At 48.7% G+C, this 19,160-nt stretch overlaps 2 protein-coding genes across 4 annotated transcripts in view; both read right to left on the bottom strand.

Moving 5' to 3' along the window:
* Positions 1-12,128, bottom strand: part of DPF2 (double PHD fingers 2) — a 30,389-nt gene extending 18,261 nt beyond the window's left edge. Inside the window, exon 1 of the mRNA XM_070427479.1 lies at positions 11,969-12,128. The gene's annotated coding sequence lies outside the window, so the exon portion shown is untranslated. The remainder of the gene's footprint in view (positions 1-11,968) is intronic.
* A 101-nt stretch (positions 12,129-12,229) lies between these two features.
* Positions 12,230-18,687, bottom strand: CDC42EP2 (CDC42 effector protein 2). Of its 3 annotated transcripts, none has more exons than XM_070427480.1 (2): positions 18,607-18,687; positions 12,230-13,706 (listed from the first exon to the last, which is right to left on the bottom strand). In XM_070427480.1, the coding sequence occupies exon 2, from the start codon at positions 13,355-13,357 to the stop codon at positions 12,716-12,718; it is 642 nt and encodes a 213-aa protein (XP_070283581.1). In that variant the 5' UTR covers positions 13,358-13,706; positions 18,607-18,687; the 3' UTR covers positions 12,230-12,715. The 3 variants fall into 3 exon arrangements, with proteins under 3 accessions (XP_070283581.1, XP_070283583.1, XP_070283582.1); XM_070427482.1 differs by lacking the exon at positions 18,607-18,687 and adding an exon at positions 17,295-17,608; XM_070427481.1 differs by lacking the exon at positions 18,607-18,687 and adding an exon at positions 16,075-17,245.
* Positions 18,688-19,160: the final 473 nt, after the last annotated feature.

Here is a 19,160-nt window from a genome sequence, read left to right as displayed (position 1 = left end):
AAGGGGTAAAAGGACTGCTATTATTCAGGGGGGAAAGAAATATAAATGAAGCCCAGGGGATTTTCTTTTCTTTTTTTTAAAAGAAATTTCAATCGTTGTACTGTTGATAATTGGCTCTGTTGACTAATGAGTTTGCCAACCACTCTAGACGAGTCTCAACGGGGCTGACTGGGCACTTCAAGTCTCTGCCACGTATCTGTTCCATGCCAGTAGCTACCTCAGGACTGTCCTCATGGAGATGACAGAAACACAAGAAAGAGCAAGGCCTCTCGAGTTGTAGACTTAGAAGCACCATACTTGCACTTCTGCTTCATTCTATTACCCAAAGCCAGGCACATGGTCAAGTCCAGAGACAGAGGCAGAGGACACTTCAAAGTTAAATGCCCAAGGGGGTGGATTCAGAGAGGGTAAAAGATCATTCAACCCATCAGCAAGACCTATCAATTCTACCTTAGAAGTACTTTCCACACCTGTCCAATACTTCTTCTATCTTATTGCTACCACCACTTCAGTTCACCATGATCTCTCTTACCTATCACCACCTGACTGCTCTGTCCAAATCTTTCTTGACCATTCCTTCTCAGACCATTCTCAATGCAGCAACGAGAATAAACTTAAAAAGAAAACCTGCTCTGATCCCTCATTTAATTAAGTCTGTCAAATGGTTTCCTATTGTTCTTAGGATAAAGGTAAAAATCCTGACTAAGGCCTGAATTGTTTTCAATTTTCAATTGAGGGGTTATTTTAAAGCAAAATAGGTGAACCTGGTGAAAGGGAGAAAGAGAGTGAAGAGGGAGTGTGAGAAAGAGAGGCTTTGTAATGATTTCCATGTGAAGACAGCCTGGGACCCCTGTCTCAAACCTCATCTCCTTCCATCCTTTCTTTCACTTTATGGTTGGAACACATCATAATTCCCCAACTTGTACACTATTTTAAGCCTGTGGGGTCTTATTTGGACCGCTCTGTGTCCAAGTAGAGAAGTAGAGTTCTTTATCTCTCCTTTTGGTATGGCTTGAAAACCCTCTGCCTTATCCCCTAAAAAAAAAGAGAGGAGAAGAGTGTAGATTGGTTTGGCTCAGTGGATAGAGCATCGGCCTGTGGACTGAAGGGTCCCAGGTTTGATTCCGGTCAAGGGCAGAGGATGACTACTTTTTGGAGTTTAAAGTCTAGAACAGATAGACATTAATAATCTCACAAATACAACCTTATAAACTGCTCCAAATATTTTTTTATAAATGCCCTGTTTATAGTGTTAACAGAAGCTAAGAGTCAGGGAAGGGTCCTTATTTGTATTGTTGTCTTAAGTATGGGTCTGAGTTAACCAAATGAGCAGAGTAGGAAGAAGAATACTCCTGGCAGTGGAAAAGGAGTTGAGGGAGCAGAGGACTTGAGAAACTGAAAGGCTATGAATCAGGCCGGAGTATCCATAGAGCTGCATTTGGGGGGAACCAGAACATGGACAAGGCACATCTTCAGCTAAGAAGGATGGAGCTCCAACCATGGTTGGGGATGGAGAAAGGCAAAACTATTTGGAGGCAGCGTTATATGCAGGAGAAATGAAATCAGAGAAGGAGCCTCTCAGAGGTGAGAAGCTGTCTTGGAACATAAGGAGGCCTAAGGAGAAAGATTTTGAAGATTAGCTTGTAAATGAAGTGAGGGTATTAGAGACCTGCTTTCTTTGATGCCAGTTACAAAATACAGGAGCTTAATAGGGTCCTGTGGGACCTTGTGGGGTTAAACAAGCCTTTTGAAAAGCCCATCATAAAGGAGAGTGGACAAGCAAATTCCTGCCAGTCCCATTGTCCTTTATAATGAAAACACCTGCTTTTTCTCCTCCACCCCACAGCCTGAAGGCCACATTGGCTAGTTCGTCAACACATGACTACATCTATGGCGATGAAGAGAATGACTAGCTCCGTTCCCATTTTTCATGAAATTTATGGAGAAGTGGGAGAGACTCTCAATGAAATAGTCACAAATGTGATCAGTGTGATGAATAAATGGTCCAGGTAGCTATATTTCTGATAGTCTGAGAAGTCAGTGGTTGGTGGTGGTTGCCTTGGGGACATTTAAAATAAGACCTAAAGAATGAGAGAGGATTAGGCGGGTGAACAGTGGCTGGTAGGGTGGGCTAGGACGATTGAATGTGGGAAATACATAAAAGCACAGAGCCTGTGATGGGAGGTCCTATAAACAGTACAAGGAATGGACAGAGGGTGTGTGGCTACAGAGAAGAGGTCCATTGAGAGCATAAACCAAACAGATCACCAAGGTTTGGACTATGTGGGGTTTTCAGCCATGCTCCAGTGAGTCACTCTCTCCCAAGGGAAACAGGTGAATATAGAGAGATTTACACCGGACAATGGCAACAGCTGAACATTTTAATTGTCTTGGGTGCTATATCTCAGAGGAGCATAGGACAGGAATTCTTGTTCCAACCAGAGTCTGCTTCTCACTTTGAGGGAAAGTGCCCAATAGCTATGAGAAGAAAGAAAGTACACAGGTGACACAGAACCTGGCTGGAGATCCTGGCTAGAGAACCTGGCTAGGCTGCTGATCAACTGAATGCTGTCTCCATGTCATTCCTTCTTCACCGACTCCGTCCACACCTTTGGGAACCCCTGGACCTGCTGGGGCTGGACCCCAACAGATGGCACCCGAACAGGGACTTGAACCCTGGACGCCCGAACAGGATTCCCCTAGGTAAGCCCTCCCACACTCAGGATGGATAGGACTCCACCGTAGGAAGAGGGTGGATAGTCTTCGCCAACTCTGTCCACACCTTTGGGAATCCCTGGAACAGGATTCCCCTAGGACAGACACATGAGTGGCGTGCTCTCGTCCAGGGAGCATCAGCCCTGTGAGCAGCCTGCCTCGAGCCTAAGAGCAGCAGCCTCATGTGGCCTGCCCCTGTCCAAGGAGCAGCAGCTGTGTGAGCAGCCCGCTTCCCTGTCCGAGGAGCAGCAACCACGCGAGCAGTCCGACCTGTCCAAGGAGCAGCAGCCACACGAGCAGTCTTCCTATGTCTGAGGAGCAGCAGCCCTGCACAGCCTGCCCCCATCTGAGGAGCAGCAGCTGCGCACACCCTGCACTAGTCCGAGGAGCGGCAGCTGCACAAGCATCTTGCCCTCATCCAAGCAGCAGCAGCAGCATGAGCAGCCTGCCCAATCCGAGGAACAGCAGCTGTGTGAGCAGCCCGCCCCCATCTGAGGAGCAGCAGTTCTGTGAGTGGCCCGGCCCCATTCGAGGAGCAGCAGCAGCCCACCCCGGTCCGAGGAGCAGCAGCCACACGAGCAGACCGCCCACGTCCGAGGAGCAGCAGCCCTGCGCAGCACGCACCAGTCCGAGGAGCAGAACCACAACAGCCTGCACCTGTCCGATGAGCAGCAGCTGGGTGAGTGGCACGTCCCCGTCCGCGGAGGAGCAGCCACACGTGCAGCTCACTCAGCCTCACAAGCAGCCCACCCCCGTCCGAGGAGCAGCAGACTTGCAATCAACCTGTCCAAGTCCTAGGAGCAGTAGCCCCACAAGCAGCCCACCACATCAGAGGAACAACAGCAGCGTGGACAGCCCCCATCCAAGGATCAGCAGCCACGTGAGCAGCCCGCCCCCATCCAAGGAACAGCAGCCTCGTGATCAGCACACCATCTGTCTGAGGAACAGCAGCTGTGTGTAAAGCCTCCCCCGACCAGCCAGAGGAGCCACCACAGCTGTGAACGGCACTCACCAGAGGAGCTGCTGCCAACGGAGGAGCAGCTGCTACCACAACTGCCCGAGGAGCAACCACAGCCCGAGGAGCCACTGCCACCCAAGGAGCAGCTCCTGAACGACTCAACATCTAGATATGTTGTTGAGATCAAACATGGGTAGACAAAGAAACCCCCAAAGGAAAGAAAAGGAGGACTCGCCAGAAAAGCAGCTAAGTGAAACAGAGGCATGCAGCATGACAGAAAAAGAATTCAGATTAAGGGTCCTAGAATGCATAAACCGGATGGAGGAAAAAATCAACAACTTATGCAAGAATCAAGAAGAAACAGATGAAAAAAATTAACAACTTATGTAAGAATCAAAAACAAACGGATGAAAAAAAATCAATAAATTATGTAAGAACCAAGAAGAAATGACGAGTGATATAGCTGCAATAAAAAACACCATTGAAAGTTTCAACAGTAGACTAGGAGAAGCGGAGGACCGAATTAGTGAATTAGAAGACAGGGAAGCAAAATACACCCAAACTGAACTGCAATTGGAGAAAAAATTAAAAGACAGGAGGAGAGCCTAAGAGAGCTATGAGACAACATGAAACGAAACAACATACGAATAATAGGGGTGCCAGAACAACAGAAAGAGGAACAAGGGTTAGAAAATCCATTTGAAGAAATAATATCAGAAAACTTCCCTGAGGTGGGAAAGAAAAAAGTCACACAAACACAGAGAGTCCAAACCAAGGTGAACCCGAAAAGACCCACACCAAGACACATCATAATTACCATGTCAAATGTTCAGGACAAAGAGAGAATCTTAAAGGCTGCAAGAGAGAGACGGAAAGTTACATACAAGGGATCTCCCATTAGATTATCAAATGATTTCTCAACAGAAACACATCAGGCCAGAAAAGAATGGACGGAAATTTACAGTGATGCAAAGCAAAGGACTGAATCCAAGAATACTCTATCCAGCAAGACTATCATTCAAAATGGAAGGGGAAATAAGAAGCTTCACAGACAAAAAAAAGGCTAAGGGAGTTTATCACCTCCAAGCCAGCAATGCAGGAAATGCTAAAGGGACTGGTGTAAAAAGAAGAAATAAAAAGCTCAGAAAGAAAACAGGCACAAAAAATAGAAATGGCTACAAACAAGTACCTTTCAATAATAACTTTAAACGTAAATGGACTAAATGCTCCAATCAAAAGACATCGAGTGGCTGAATGGATAAAAAACCATGACCCATATATTTACTGTTTACAAGAGACCCACCTCAGAATAAGGGACTCACACAGACTGAAAGTGAAGGGATGGAAAAATATCTTTCAGGCAAATGGAAATGAAAAAAAAAGCTGGGGTAGCAATACTTATATCGGACAAAATAGACCTCAAAGTGAAGGCCATAACAAGAGATAAGGAAGGCCACTTCACAATACTAAAGGGATCAATACAACAAGAGGATATAACCCTGATAAACATATATGCACCCAATGCAGGAGCACCCAAATATATAAAAAAAACTCCTGGAAGATATCAAGGGAGAGATTGACAACAATACAATCATAGTAGGGGACTTTAATACACCACTGACATCACTGGATAAATCCTCTAGACAAAAAATCGGCAAAGAAATAGCAATCCTAAATGACTCACTAGATCAGATGGACTTAATTGACATCTTCAGAACATTTCACCCCAAAGGCATGGAATATACATTCTTCTCAAGTGCTCATGGGACATTTTCAAAAATAGACCACATATTGGGTCACAAACAAAGTCTCCCCAAATTCAAGAAGATTGAAATCATGCCAAGCATCTTCTCAGACCACAATGGCATAATATTAGAAAAAAACTACAATAAAAACAACCCAAAATACTCAAACACTTGGAAGCTGAATAGCATGTTATTAAATATTGATTGGGTTACCATTGAGATCAAAGAAGAAATTAAAAACATCCTGGAAACTAGTGACAATGAAAACACAACAATCCAAAACCTATGGGACACAATGAAAGCAGTCCTGAGAGGGAAGTTTATAGCTCTACAGGCCTATCTCAACAAACAAGAAAAAATGGCAGTAAATCATCTAACTCTACATCTCAAAGAATTAGAAAGAGAGCAACAAGAAAAGCCCAGAGTGAGCAGAAGGAAGGAGATAATAAAGATTAGAGCAGAAATAAATGACATAGAGACCAAAAAAACAATACATAAAATCAATGAAACCAAGAGCTGGTTCTTTGAAAGGATAAAAAAGATTGATGAACCTCCAGCCAAGCTCACCAAGAAGCAAAGAGAGAGGACCCAAATAAACAAAATCAGAAATGATAGAGGCGAAATAACAACAGACCCCACAGAAATACAAATGATTGTTAAAAAATATTATGGACAACTCTACTCCAACAAACTAGACAACCTGGAGGAAATGGACATATTCCTAGAAAAATACAACATTCCAAAACTCAATCAGGAAGAATCTAAAAATCTCAATAGGCCAATAACTATGGAAGAAATTGAAGCAGTCATCAAAAAGCTTCCAGCAAACAAAAGCCCAGGACCAGACGGCTTCACAGGGGAGTTTTGCCAAACATTCAAGGAAGAACTAAAACCTATCCTCCTCAGACTACTACAAAAAATTCAAGAGGAAGGAACACTTCCAAGCTCATTCTATGAAGCCAGCATCACCTTAATACCAAAACCAGGTAAAGATAACAATGAAAGAGAATTACAGGCCAATATCCCTCATGAACATAGATGCCAAAATCCTCAACAAAATCTTAGCAAATCGGATCCAGCAGTACATCAGAAAGATTATACACCATGACCAAGTAGAATTTATCCCAGGGATGCAAGGATGGTACAATATCCGCAAATCAATAAACGTGATACATCACATAAACAAATTGAAAGAAAAAAACCACATAGTCATATCAATTGATGCAGAAAAAACATTTCACAAAATTCAACACCCATTTTTGATAAAAACTCTCAGAAAGGTGGGAATAGAAGGATCATATCTCAACATAATAAAAGCCATATATGACAGGCCCACAGCCAACATCATACTCAATGGACAAAAACTAACACCATTTCCCCTAAGAACAGGAACAAGACAGGGATGCCCACTCTCACCACTCCTGTTCGACATAGTACTGGAAGTATTAGCCATTGCAATTAGACAAGAAGAAGAAATAAGAGGCATCCAAATTGGAAAAGAAGAAGTAAAACTGTCCTTATTTGCAGATGATATGATATTGTACATAAAAAACCCTAAAGACTCCATCAGAAAACTGTTAGACTTAATAAATGAATTCGGCAATTTAGCAGGATACAAATTAATGCCAAGAAATTTAGGGCATTTCTATACACCAATAATGAACTTACAGAAAGAGAGACTAAAAAAGCAATCCCATTTATCATCGCACCAAAAAATTAAGATACCTAGGAATAAACTTAACTAAAGAGGTAAAAGACCTCTACTCAGAAAACTACAGGACGTTGAAAAAAGAGATAGAGGAAGACATAAACAGATGGAAGAACATACCATGTTCTTGGATTGGTAGAATCAACATCATTAAAATGTCCATACTACCCAAAGCAATCTATAAATTCAATTCAACGCACTTCCCATTAAAATACCAACGGCATATTTCACAGACCTAGAACGAACTCTCCAAAAATTCATCTGGAATAAAAAAGTCCCCGAATAGCTGCAACGATCCTGAGAAAGAACAAAGTAGGTGAGCTCTCAATACCAGATATCAAGCTGTATTACAAAACCACTGTTCTCAAAACTGCCTGGTACTGGCACAAGATCAGACATATAGATCATGGAATAGAATAGAGAGCCCAGAAATCGACCCAAACCAATATGCTCAATTAATATTTGACAAAGGAGGCAAGAACATATAATGGAGTCAAGATAGTCTCTTCAATAAATGGTGTTGGGAAAATTGGGCAGATACATGCAAAAAAATGAAACTAGACCACCAACTTACACCATACACAAAAATAAATTCAAAATGGATAAAGGATTTAAACATAAGACGGGAAACCATAAAAATACTAGAAGAATCCAAAGGCAACAAAATCTCAGACCTATGCCGAAGCAATTTCTTCACCGATACAGCTCCTAGGGCATTGGAAACTAAAGAAAAAATAAACAAATGGGACTACATCAAAATAAAAAGCTTCTGCACAGCAAAAGAAACCATCAACAAAACAACAAGAAAGCCCACTGCATGGGAAAACGTATTTGCCAATGTTATCACCGATAAGGGTTTAATCTCCAACATTTATAGGGACTCATACAACTTAACAAAAGGAAGATAAACAATCCAATCAAAAAATGGGCAAAGGACCTAAATAGACACTTTTCAAAAGAGGACATTCAGAAAGCCAAGAGACATATGAAAACATGTTCAAAGTCACTAATCATCTGAGAAATGCAAATCAAAACAACAATGAGGTACCATCTCACACCTGTCAGAATGGCTATCATCAACAAATCAACATACGACAAGTGCTGGAGAGGATGTGGAGAAAAAGGAACACTCGTGCACTGCTGGTGGGAATGCAGACTGGTGCAGCCACTATGGAAGACAGTATGGAGTTTCCTCAAAAAACTAAAAATGGAACTCCCATTTGACCCCGTGATCCCACTTCTAGGAATATATCCCAAAAAACCAGAAACACCAATCAGAAAGGATATATGCACCCCTATGTTCCTAGCAGCACAATTCACCATAGCTAAGATCTGGAAACAGCCTAAGTGCCCATCAGTAGATGAATGGATTAGAAAACTGTGGTACATCTACATGATGGAATACTATGCTGCTGTAAAGAAGAAGGAATTCTTACCATTTGCAACAGCATGGATGGAACTGGAGAGCATTATGCTAAGTGAAATAAGACAGTCAATGAAGGAAAAACACCACTCATGGATAATAAAGACCATTATAAACTTATGAACAAAAATAGATACAGAGACAGAACAGCCTCGAACAGACTGTCAAACTACAGCGGGAAGGCCGGGGAGGGTTGGGGGGGAGGAGGGGGGGGATAAGAGATCAACCGAAGGACTTGGATGTATGCATATAAGCATAACCAATGGACATAAGACACTGGGGGGTAGGGGAGGCCAGGGGATTGTCAAGGGCGGGGAAAAAAGGAGACATATGTAATACTCTTTATAATACTTTAAGCAATAAAACAATAAAAAATAAAATAAAATAAAAAAAGAGAGTACACAGGTGACACACTAACCTAGCTCTGTGACTCTGAGCAAGTCATGTCCCCCTTCAGAACCCTACCTCCTCCTCTAGCCACCAAGAATTTGGGCCCAACACTTTGTAAGAATTTGTTGAATCTTTGGAGATAAATAGACTCACTTTCCAGCCATGAGCTTTGTCTAGAGTGGAGCTATTACTTTTCCCCTGTAAAAGGTCTCTCGAAATACAAGAACATCATTTAAAAGTGAGATCTTGCTGTGGATGGATATGTTCCAGTATTAGATGAGAAGGGGAATAAAACCACATCCATTTAAAATCTGACAGAGGACCAGGGAGAATAAAACCCTCTTGGTCTAATGACAGGACTAAATTGGGTTCTGTTTCAAGTTGCCATTGAGTTTCTGAGTTCTTTAGAAGAAAGATAAAACAACCTCAAAAAAGAATGATGTGTATAACGGATTAATTTCCAGCGCATTCACAGATGCCATTTATGTTGCAAGTCTTCCTTCCTGAATTGTTTTCAATTTTCAATTGAGGGGTTATGTTAAAGCAAATAGATGAACCTGGTTTTTGAGCCTGAGTCTGAGATACAACTGTTAAATTGGCTTTGCGGAGAAGAAATCTAAGAGGATGAGGTCAGAGGAATGGGATGGAAAACATACCCATGGTGCAACTTCTTCACTAAGTTAGGCAACCTGCTCTCTGGAAAAGGACTACTAAGCCAAGACATTCTTCAAGACCGAGGCTGACCAGAGATGCCTTATAGTCCACAGGGAGTTATCCTGTTCTTTCAGAGTTTGAGAAGGCTTATCAGGAGCTAGGCACACATACACATAACCTTATTCCCTGTCTCTTCTCCCCAATTTTCTCGGGGGGATATTTCTGAATATTAGAGACATGGGAAAAAATGACATATTCTCCTTTTCTCACTCCTCATGTAGGGATTTCAGAATTGAACTACAGGGGCCCTGTAGAATTCTCTCTCTGTCAGTGATCAACAAGAGGCAAATGTGAGTGCTTTAACCTCAACAACTGGTCTTAGTTGAATCTACCACAAAAAAGAAGGTGATTGAAACCCTCTACTTTAGGCCCTAAAAAAAAAGGGAGGAGAAGAGTGCAGATTGGTTTGGCTCCGTGGATAGAGCATCGGCTCTTCAGCTCTTAAGCCGCAGGGACATAAAGCAACTTCTGTTTTTAATCCTCACCCAAGGTTATGTTTACTGATTTTAAAGAGGAGCGGGGGAGAGAGAGAGATAGAGAGAGAAAGAGAGAGAGATTGGTTGCCTCCTGTGTGAGCCCCAATTGGGGATTGAACCCACAACCTTCTTGGTGAATGGGACGCTCCAACTGAGACATGGGGCCATGGCAAAGCAATTTCTTGATGCCCCAGTTTTCAAAGCCCACTTTTCAAGAGCGATGTCCTATAATTCTGAAGCCCTTTTCTTTCCACTGCTTCAATAAGGCTGCAGTGGCTCAGATTTTGCCAGGCCACGCAGAAACAGAACTGCAGGATTTTTTTTGTTTGCACAGTAAGACCTACTCTAAATACTTACACAACATAGCCATTTTAGTGGAATAAGCCAGAATAATAGTGCAAGTTGGTCTGCCAGGTAACTGCACCTAAACATGTAATTAGTGTATGCAGAGTTTTATATTAAGTCGGTTCTTAGCTAGTAAACATTTTTGGGAGATGTTTCTAGTCACGGCCTTTGGCTGACACAAGGGAATAGGGAGCACCCTTTCTGAGCGTCACAATGAGTATCTGCCTCTTTTTGTCCCTCCCTCCTCCCCTGCGGTGAGGGGAGAGGAGGGGGAACGCCACTGGGGAGGAGGGAGGGGAAAAGGAGGCAGCGCGGGGATTTTCTTAATGTTACATCCAGTTCATTGGAGACAGGCTCCTGGTTAGGTGTTTAATTCCAACATTCCCACTAAAGAAAAATGAAAAATCAGAGAAAGTGAACAAAAAAATCTTAAAAGCATTGAAAAACTAACCATATAGTGAAGAATCACTGAGCCAACATTTAGGAGGCTCAAACCCAGAGAGGTAAGCCCAGAATTCAAAGCAATTTTTACTCTGGAGACATTTACCGATCTGGAAGATATGACTGTGAAACTGAGCTGTTGTTTGGCAGTCTTTGGGGGGGGGGGAGGGGGCAAAAATCAAAACCCAGAGCCTGCCCAAGGGAGGAAGTCAAATACCTCCCCCCCACACACACACACACTTTAAGATGGGACCCCTACTTGTATGAACATGTAGCCCAGAATCATATTACCTGGTGGTCCAGGGACTCTTAAGCCTTGAACTTGGATTAAAGTGGACCCATCCTTATCATGCCCCAGGTCACCTGGCAGAAGCAAGCATATTTGGTACCAAGCAATGTCCTCTGTAAAGGAATGTACTGTCCTCCAAGGCTTCAAATTATTTCTAAAAACAATTTTTCAGATATGATATTCAGTCCATAGTCAAAGGTAATCAAGCACACAAAGAAATAAGAAACCCTGCACAAGAACTGATACAAACAACATGAAACATAAATTGACCCACAAAGATTTAAGATACTGGAATTATCTGATAATGGCCATAAAGTAACACTGCTTACTGTGTTTAAAGAAGGTAAAGACAGGCATAAGAATATCTGCAGGGGCCCTAACTGGTTTGGCTCAGTGGATAGAGCTTCAGTCTGCAGACTGAAAGGTCCCAGGTTCGATTCCAGTCAAGGGCATGTACCTTGGTTGTGGGCACATCCCCAGTAGGAGGTGTGCAGGAGGCAGCTGATGGATGTTTCTCTCTCATCGATGTTTCTAACTCTCTACCCCTCTCCCTTCCTCTCTGTAAAATAGCAATAAAATACATTTAAAAAAAAGAATATCTGCAGGGAACAAATACCTATTAATAAGTGCCCTTGGTTTGGCTTCGAATCACATGTGATCATCCTAATGTACCCGGACACCACCATACCCCTTGCCCCAGGCATTTCCAATGCAATTGTTTTTCATAGTGTTCAACACTATTGGGAATCAGTTTACTTGCTTACAAATTTAGTATCTTTCTCCTCCTAGAACATTAGCTTCAGGAGAGCAGGGATCATGTCTGTCTGTGTCCCCAGCGCCTGGAGCATGCCACGTACACTGCGGGTGCTCCATCAACAGCATCGAGAGTACTGTCGGGTCCCTCCCAGTCCCAGGCCCTCAGAATCAGGTAAAATCTCCCAACGCCAGGAGCTGGGGCCTCCCCGAGGGTCAGCCCAGGTTGCAGACTGGCCCGTCTTCAGGGACAAGGGTACAGGGAGCACAGCTATGAGCAGCAGCAAGTTTTATTGCGACCAGAACCCTTGGTCATGTGGAAGGGGATGGGGTAGAGGGGTATTCGGTCATTGACGCCATGCTTCCCGCCCGGGACATGACACCACAGGTCTGTGCCCTGCCTCTTCCCTGCCCCCCAATCAGGGCATCCGAGGGGGCTGAGGCAGCAGGGAGGTGAAAGGGGCGTCCATTGTTGCAGAGCCTTCACCCAAGAGGTCGGAGGGAAGGAGGAGCAGTTGGTAGGGGCCCTTTGGGCTGAGTTCTGCACGTGTCCTCGTGGGTTTCATGGGAAAGCAATGAGATGTACTCTGCCCATGGGGAGAGGGTGGTAGGGAGGCAAACAAAGGCTCAAAGTGAGACATCTCTGGCCAGTGACCACACGAGCAGGACTTGGGATCCCGACTTCCAGGCCAGGGCCAGGTCCCCCCCGCTTCCGGCATTCACCCCAGCCTCGGCTTCCAGCCTGGCTCGCCTCGGTCCTATGTGGGGATCCGCATGTGGTCCAGGTCCTGGTCCATGATCTGGAGCACGTCGTCCAGGATGGACGGCCCCAGGTCCACGTGCAGGGAGAGCAGGGAGCTGGCGTGGGACAGGAAGGGTTCCTCGGCCCCTGACTCGGGGGTCAGCCCGTTTTGGGCTGAGCCAGCCTCTGGAATTCTCCACATGTCCACACTCCCTGCCTCCTGCGGGGAGGGCTGTGGGGAGTGCTGAGGGGTCTCCAGGTGCAGGCGCGGGGGTTTGGGTGGGGCCTGGGTGGTGGGCAGGGTGAGGGCCTGGGGCCCTCCGATGACTGGGAGGGAGATGGCGTTCTTGAGCAGAGGGGACGGCCCTTCGGGGAGCTCCTGGCCACACAGGGTGGCGGGGGTGAACGGGAAGGGGAGGTTAAAGGTGCCGTCCTCCTCGGGTCCCTCGACTGCCGTCCCTGGAAGGAGGTGGAACTTGCCCTGCAGGAAGGAGATGTCACCGAACATGTCGCTGCCGCCACCGCTGCCGATGTGAATGGTATGGCGGAAGTCCCCCAGCGGCGGGCTGATCATGTCCGAGGACAGCAGGTCCCGAAGCTTCTCCTTCTTGCCCTTGCGGCTGCCACGCTTCAGATAGATGGGCGCCTTGGTGGACATAGTGACCTCACTGCCCAGGCCTGGCTGCCGAGGCTAGAGACCTTCCGCTCGCCGAGAGGACAGGCTCCTGCTGCCTCCTCCCGCCACCGGAAACACCCAGAGGGCGGTTTTCAGACACCAAAACCCTGCAAAGGGCTAAGAGCGGGTATGGGGCGTGGTCACCAAGTTGGCCCAAGGACTTAGAAAAAGAAAGATGAACTGTTGCTGAAGTCAGGGGGTTGAGATAAGGAAAGTCACACTCTCCCCAAAGGGTGGAGAACCGGAACTGGCAGCAGAAAGGTGACCTTGCAGGCAGCTGTGCTCCCTGGTCTTGCCCTTGTGAGCGTCTCCCTGGTCCCGGGCTGAGGAGCTGAAAGACACACCAAGGGTACAAGTCAGGGACAGAAGGACTTCACTGCTGGGCCCCCTGCAGCCCTGGGAGCCCAGGTGCAGGGCCCTGCTGGAGGGAGCATGTGCTCAGTCATAGGCCCGCCGCACCTTCGGGCCTGGATCACCAACGCCAAGCCTCTCTCTTACAAGAGGGGAAACTGAGGCCCGGGAACCTGAATGACAGGCCCGAAGTCCCATACAAAGTCCCAGCTCTGGCCCTGGCCGGTTTTGCTCAGTGGTTAGAGTGTCGGCCCACAGACTGAAGGGTCTCAGGTTCGATTCCTGGTCAAGAGCACGTAGCTCGGTTGTCTGTGCAGGAAGCAACCAATTAATGTGTCTCTCACATCCATGTTTCTCTCTCTTCCCCTCCTCCCTCCCTTCTGTTCTCTCTAAAAATCAATGGGAAAAATATCCTTGGGTGAGGATTTAAAAAAAAAGTCCTGCCCTAGCCGGCTTGGCTCAGTGGATAGAGGGTCAGCCTGCGGACTGAGGGGTCCCAGGTTCGATTCCAGCCAAGGGCACATGCCTGAGTTGCGGGCTCAATCCCCAGTAGGGGGCGTGCAGGAGGCAGCCGATGGATGATTCTCTCCCATCATTGATGTTTCTATCTCTCTCTCTCATTCTCCCTTCCTCTCTGAAATCAATCAATAAATATATTAAAAAAAAAAAAAAAAAAGTCCTGGCTCTGGCCTCTTGCCCTGGGTCCCTGGCTCTGCTCATCACCTGGCCCAGGCACTCACTCCCTATTGCACATCAATGGCGCCTCAAGAAATGGGAGGCAGGTGCCAAATTGCCTGGGGCTCTCAGAGACTGGTCTCAGTTCCCTACCTGACAGAGGACAGAGATCTTGTAACCTCGGTCTCACCCACCCAGACCTGGCACAGGGCTGGACACACAGTAGGTGTTCAGCTGGCAGAGCCATGTAACTGAGATACCCCTCCCCCCTCCCCGCCCTTCATTTGGCCCAATCACATCCCATCTGGAAGTGAGGTCACCTCAGAATTTCTCTTTTCTCCTTCTCCTGGTCAGGAGTTCCTTGTGGGCAGGGGCTGAGTCTCATGTAGTTTCTGTCCCCCTCCCTGCCCTAGCACCTGAGGGGAAGTGGATGCGGGGGACCAGTTGGGGGCGGGGGTCTCTGTTCTGTATCTGCCATTTTGCTGAGTTCTTTGCAAATACATCTCATTTAGTTATCACAACCACCCTCCTATCATCCCCATTTAAAAACTGGAGCTATGCCCTAGCCGGTTTGGCTCAGTGGATAGAGTGCCGGCCTGTGGACCAAAGGATCCTGGGTTTGATTCCGGTCAAGGGCATGTACCTTGGTTGCAGGCTCCGGCCTGGGCCCTGGTTAGGGCACATGCAAGAGGCAACCAAGGATGTGTTTCTCTCACATCGATGTTTCTCTGTCTTTCCCTCTCCCACTCTCTCTAAAAGATCAATGGAAAAATATCCCCAGATGAGGATAAACAAACAAACAAACAAACAAACAAAAACTGGAGCTATAAGACATCGGAGGAATTCCCACAAGGCATTGCAGAGGGAGAGAAGCAAAATGCAAAAATGTAATATAGAAGATTCCATTTATTGGAAGCCTTGACCAACTCCCCTCCCACTCCCCATATACACATGTACTTGTACCTACATACAATCTGCGTAGAATTTTATTCGATGTATGAACAGAGAAGAACATGGAAGGCCAGCACTAGATGTCATATGTGCTACCTAGACTGGAGTGGGGGGCAGGGGTGGGATGTGAGGTCAGTGATGTGAGAGGAAAGGTGTCCTCAATAAAAATTATCTAATATTTAGCACAGTTACTATAAAATAAAATGAAAGAATGGCAGTCAAAATATTGATGGTACTTCTCTAAGGTGGTAATATTTCCGGTGACTCTGCTTTGCTTGTTCATACTTTTATAAACTCAGGTTCTTTTCTTTTTCCCCCAAACAGCATTTGTATTTTTTTATAGTATAATTTTTTAAATTTTATTTTATTGTTTAAAGTATTACAGATACTAGTACATATGTCTCCTTTTTTTCCCCCCATTGACCTTCCCCCGGCCTCCCCTACCCCCCAGCACATGCCCTCACGCCTGCCCCCAGTGTCTTGTGTCCATTGGTTATGCTTATATGCATGCATACAAGTCCTTCGGTTGATCTCTTACCGCCCCCCCCCCCCACACACTCCCCAGCCTTCCCACTGTAATCTGACAGTCTGTTCCATGCTTCTCTTAAACTCAGGTTCTTAAGAAGCTTATATTATTTATGTGCATATTATTTATAAAATCAGAAAAATAAAGCTATTTTTAATGTGGAAAAAAATAAGCACAGTCTGAAGGGGTGTCTCACCGGGTTAACAGAAACAGGAAGCCTCCCGAGCGCTCGCTCTAGTTCCCACGGTGAGGGAGTGGCCCTGACACGTGGATACAGATGTGGAATCAGAGCACAAAAGGCAAAGGAAGGAACGTGTCCAAGGTCATCCAGCGGGTGCCCACGTGACCTCACCATCTCCCTCTGCCCCGTCCCGAGGCCGGCAGAGGTTGAGCAAGTGGGAACCAGCCAGGGAGGGGCCGAGCAGCCGGGCAGCCCTGCCAGCTCTGCCCCCTTATCCTGGGCAGGGTGAAGGGAGGATGAGGGGCTGGCGGGAGGAGGCAGGAAGGAGGCAGGAGGATGCAGCCGTGGCAGAATCACCCCCTCAGCCCAGGCTCTCACTTAGGAAACCCCACCCCAGCACCGGACACCCAGGGTCAATCACGCTGAGCCAGAGACCGGACATCTTGCCCCTCCCGGAGCACCTGCAGCTCAACAGGAAACAAAGGACTAAATCTCCAGTGTGGGAATTCCAGCGAAGCTTGGAAGGAGCTGGGGGGAGGAGGGGGCGGCAATGGGTGCCTCAAGGTCTTAGAGTCCCGTCATTCACCTCACAGATGCCCACCATGCCAGCCTGGGGGGGAGGGCGCGTGCTGGCACACATTCTATCTGTCTCCTCGGCAGGCGAGAAGTCCTGGGTGGCTTTTCCCTCCTCTTTGCTCATGGAGAGTGGGGCTGACCGGTGGGATTGCTCAGAGCCTGGGCCAGCCCCCCCCCACACATTACACAGGGGTGCCAAGACAGCCTGAGCGTTTCCACAACAAATTGGGCGTCCCTGACAGCTGTCTCACTCAGAGCCAGAGATACCGCCCAATTCCAGATGTGGGGAGAACAGGCTATCGAGGAAGGGTTGGGCCAGCATCAGCCACCCAGGGGAGAGCTGGGAACTGCAACCATCAAGCCCCAGGAATTCATATTTGGCAACCACAAGACCCCCATCTCCAGCCGCCCTTGCACAGCTTCCATTTTAAAGCTCCCAGACGCAGCCCGGGTGGGTGTCGTTACTGCCTTTCACAGCGGCAGAAGCTGAGCCTCGGAGACATTAAATAACTTTGCTGAGGGAGGCTGGGCACTGGGACCCAGCCACGCTGGGACTCCTTCAGAGAAAATGACCTCCCATCACAAGGAATAGTAAACGACTCCCTACCCCGACCAGGGCCATTCTAAGAGCAGCCAGACCTTACAATCAGGAGACCCACCTTAAATCCATCTCCACGTAGGATTCACTCTGATTCTGGGAAAGACACCTTTCCTCTCTGGCCCTCACCTTCCCCATCCATAAAATGGGCTGACAATAAAGCCATCACCAGCGGGCACCTGGAGACCCAACACCGGGTGGAGACAATACTGCAATTGAGAGCAGCAATGTCACCTTCAGCCAGGCCTTTTATTCGGCAAACAGCTGTAGGGCCTCCCCCAAGCACTTCTGTGATCTGGACACAGTGCTCCCGACAAGATAAAAATCCAAGGTCCCCTGGCCCCAGGCGTCCACCTCCTCTCGCCCGCCCAGCACAGCCAGCGAAGAATCCCCCTCGCAGGCCTGGGGAGGCTGGAGGTACGGGGGTCGGGGATGGAGCGGGGGGTGGGGGGGGTGGGGGGGGGTGGGGAGGGTGTGGGGGTGTGTGTGTGCCTGTCTCTCGAGATCCCGGGGCGGCGCTGGAACCCGCGGTCGCTAGGTGGCGCGCGCGCGCTCTGTCTGTGCCTCCGAGTCCTGGAGGAGTCCGGGCGCGCGCCGGGGTCTCCAGCGCGCCTCCGGCTGCAGGCGGGCGCCCCCAAGGAGCCTCCCGTTCGCGCACCAGATGCGGATGGTCTGCGGGATCTTCTCCTCTTGGGGGTGTAGGGGGGTTCTGTCTCACAATCAGACAATCACGGGGGGAAAGGGCGATCGGGACCCGGCGCGGGTCTCCCAGCTCTGGGAGGAGCCTCCCCCGTGCTCTCCGGCCTGGGCGACGTCCGAGTGTCCACTCGGCGCAGGGCCAGAGCTCGGCGTGCGGGCCCCCGCCCCTGGCTCCCGCGGGCCCCGCTCCTCAGCCCCAGCTCGGGTTCCGGCGCCGATCCCTCCCCGCCCTCTCCCGGAGCGCAGCGCAGCCCAGCCCAGCCCAGCCCAGCCCAGCCCGGATCCGTTTCAGGACGCTCGCGGCCGTGGCTAAAGATAGGAGGACACCTCACCATCCGCTAAAAATACGACCCCTAGCCCTGCACACAGGCTCCCAACAACACCGGGTGGGGACACAGGGCGGCAGGAAGGCGCTCCGGGGCCCCGGCGGGGCGAGGGTGGCTCAGGCGCAGGATGGAGGGCGGATCGGGGGTTCGGGTTCGGGATGCACGGCGCCCCACAGGCAGAGAGGGCTCGGGTGTGGCCGCTGGGACGGAGGCGCGGGCGGGAAACACCGGGGAAAGGACCTGCGCGGAGGTGAGATGGGAGCCGGGGTGACGGAGCGCCACAGGGATGGGCCTCTCGGGCGACCCCTCGGAAGCCGGTCCGGCTGCAGAAGCCCAGCGTGAACTCACCTCTAGCGCGCAGGCGGCGGGCTCGCGGGCGGCAGCAGCTCCGGAGCTGGACCCGGCGGCCGACTCGCGCTGGGAACTTGCTGTGCAGACCTGGTCCCTGAAGCCCCGCCCCGGGCCCGCGGAACCAATGGCCGTGCCTCCCCGGACAGACCCCGCCCACTCCCCGCCCCTCTCCTACGGCCCCGCCTGGGCTCCCGCGGCAGCTCCGCGCCTGGGAGCAGGAGCGGTCCTGGGGGTCCAGTCCAGCTCCGGCGGCTGCGAGCCAGGCGGCACCGAGTGCCTGGCTGGACTCCGTGGACTCCGGCGGTGCCCGTCGGAACCTAAATGTTTCAGCTCTAGGAGGGCCGAGGGGGCGGCAGTTGGAAGAGTGAATTCTGCAGAATCCCAAGAGCGTCTCTGGACCGGTTCCTTCCCTGGAGGGCTGGGTCAGGGAGGCGTCTGCACAAGTGTCTTCAGTGACTGCTATGTAAATGAATGAGGCCTTGAAGAGGCTGCATTATAATATTACAAACTTTCGAGAGCCTCCAGGAGTTTAGTGCCCCTATAAGAAGAGG

Source organism: Myotis yumanensis, unplaced genomic scaffold, assembly GCF_028538775.1.
Source record: "Myotis yumanensis isolate MYYU_CA2020_CCGP unplaced genomic scaffold, mMyoYum1.0.hap1 SCAF_10, whole genome shotgun sequence".
Taxonomy (NCBI): Eukaryota; Metazoa; Chordata; class Mammalia; order Chiroptera; family Vespertilionidae; genus Myotis; species Myotis yumanensis.
Note: the sequence above shows the minus strand (reverse complement) of the source record. Positions and strands in the feature narration are given on the sequence as shown.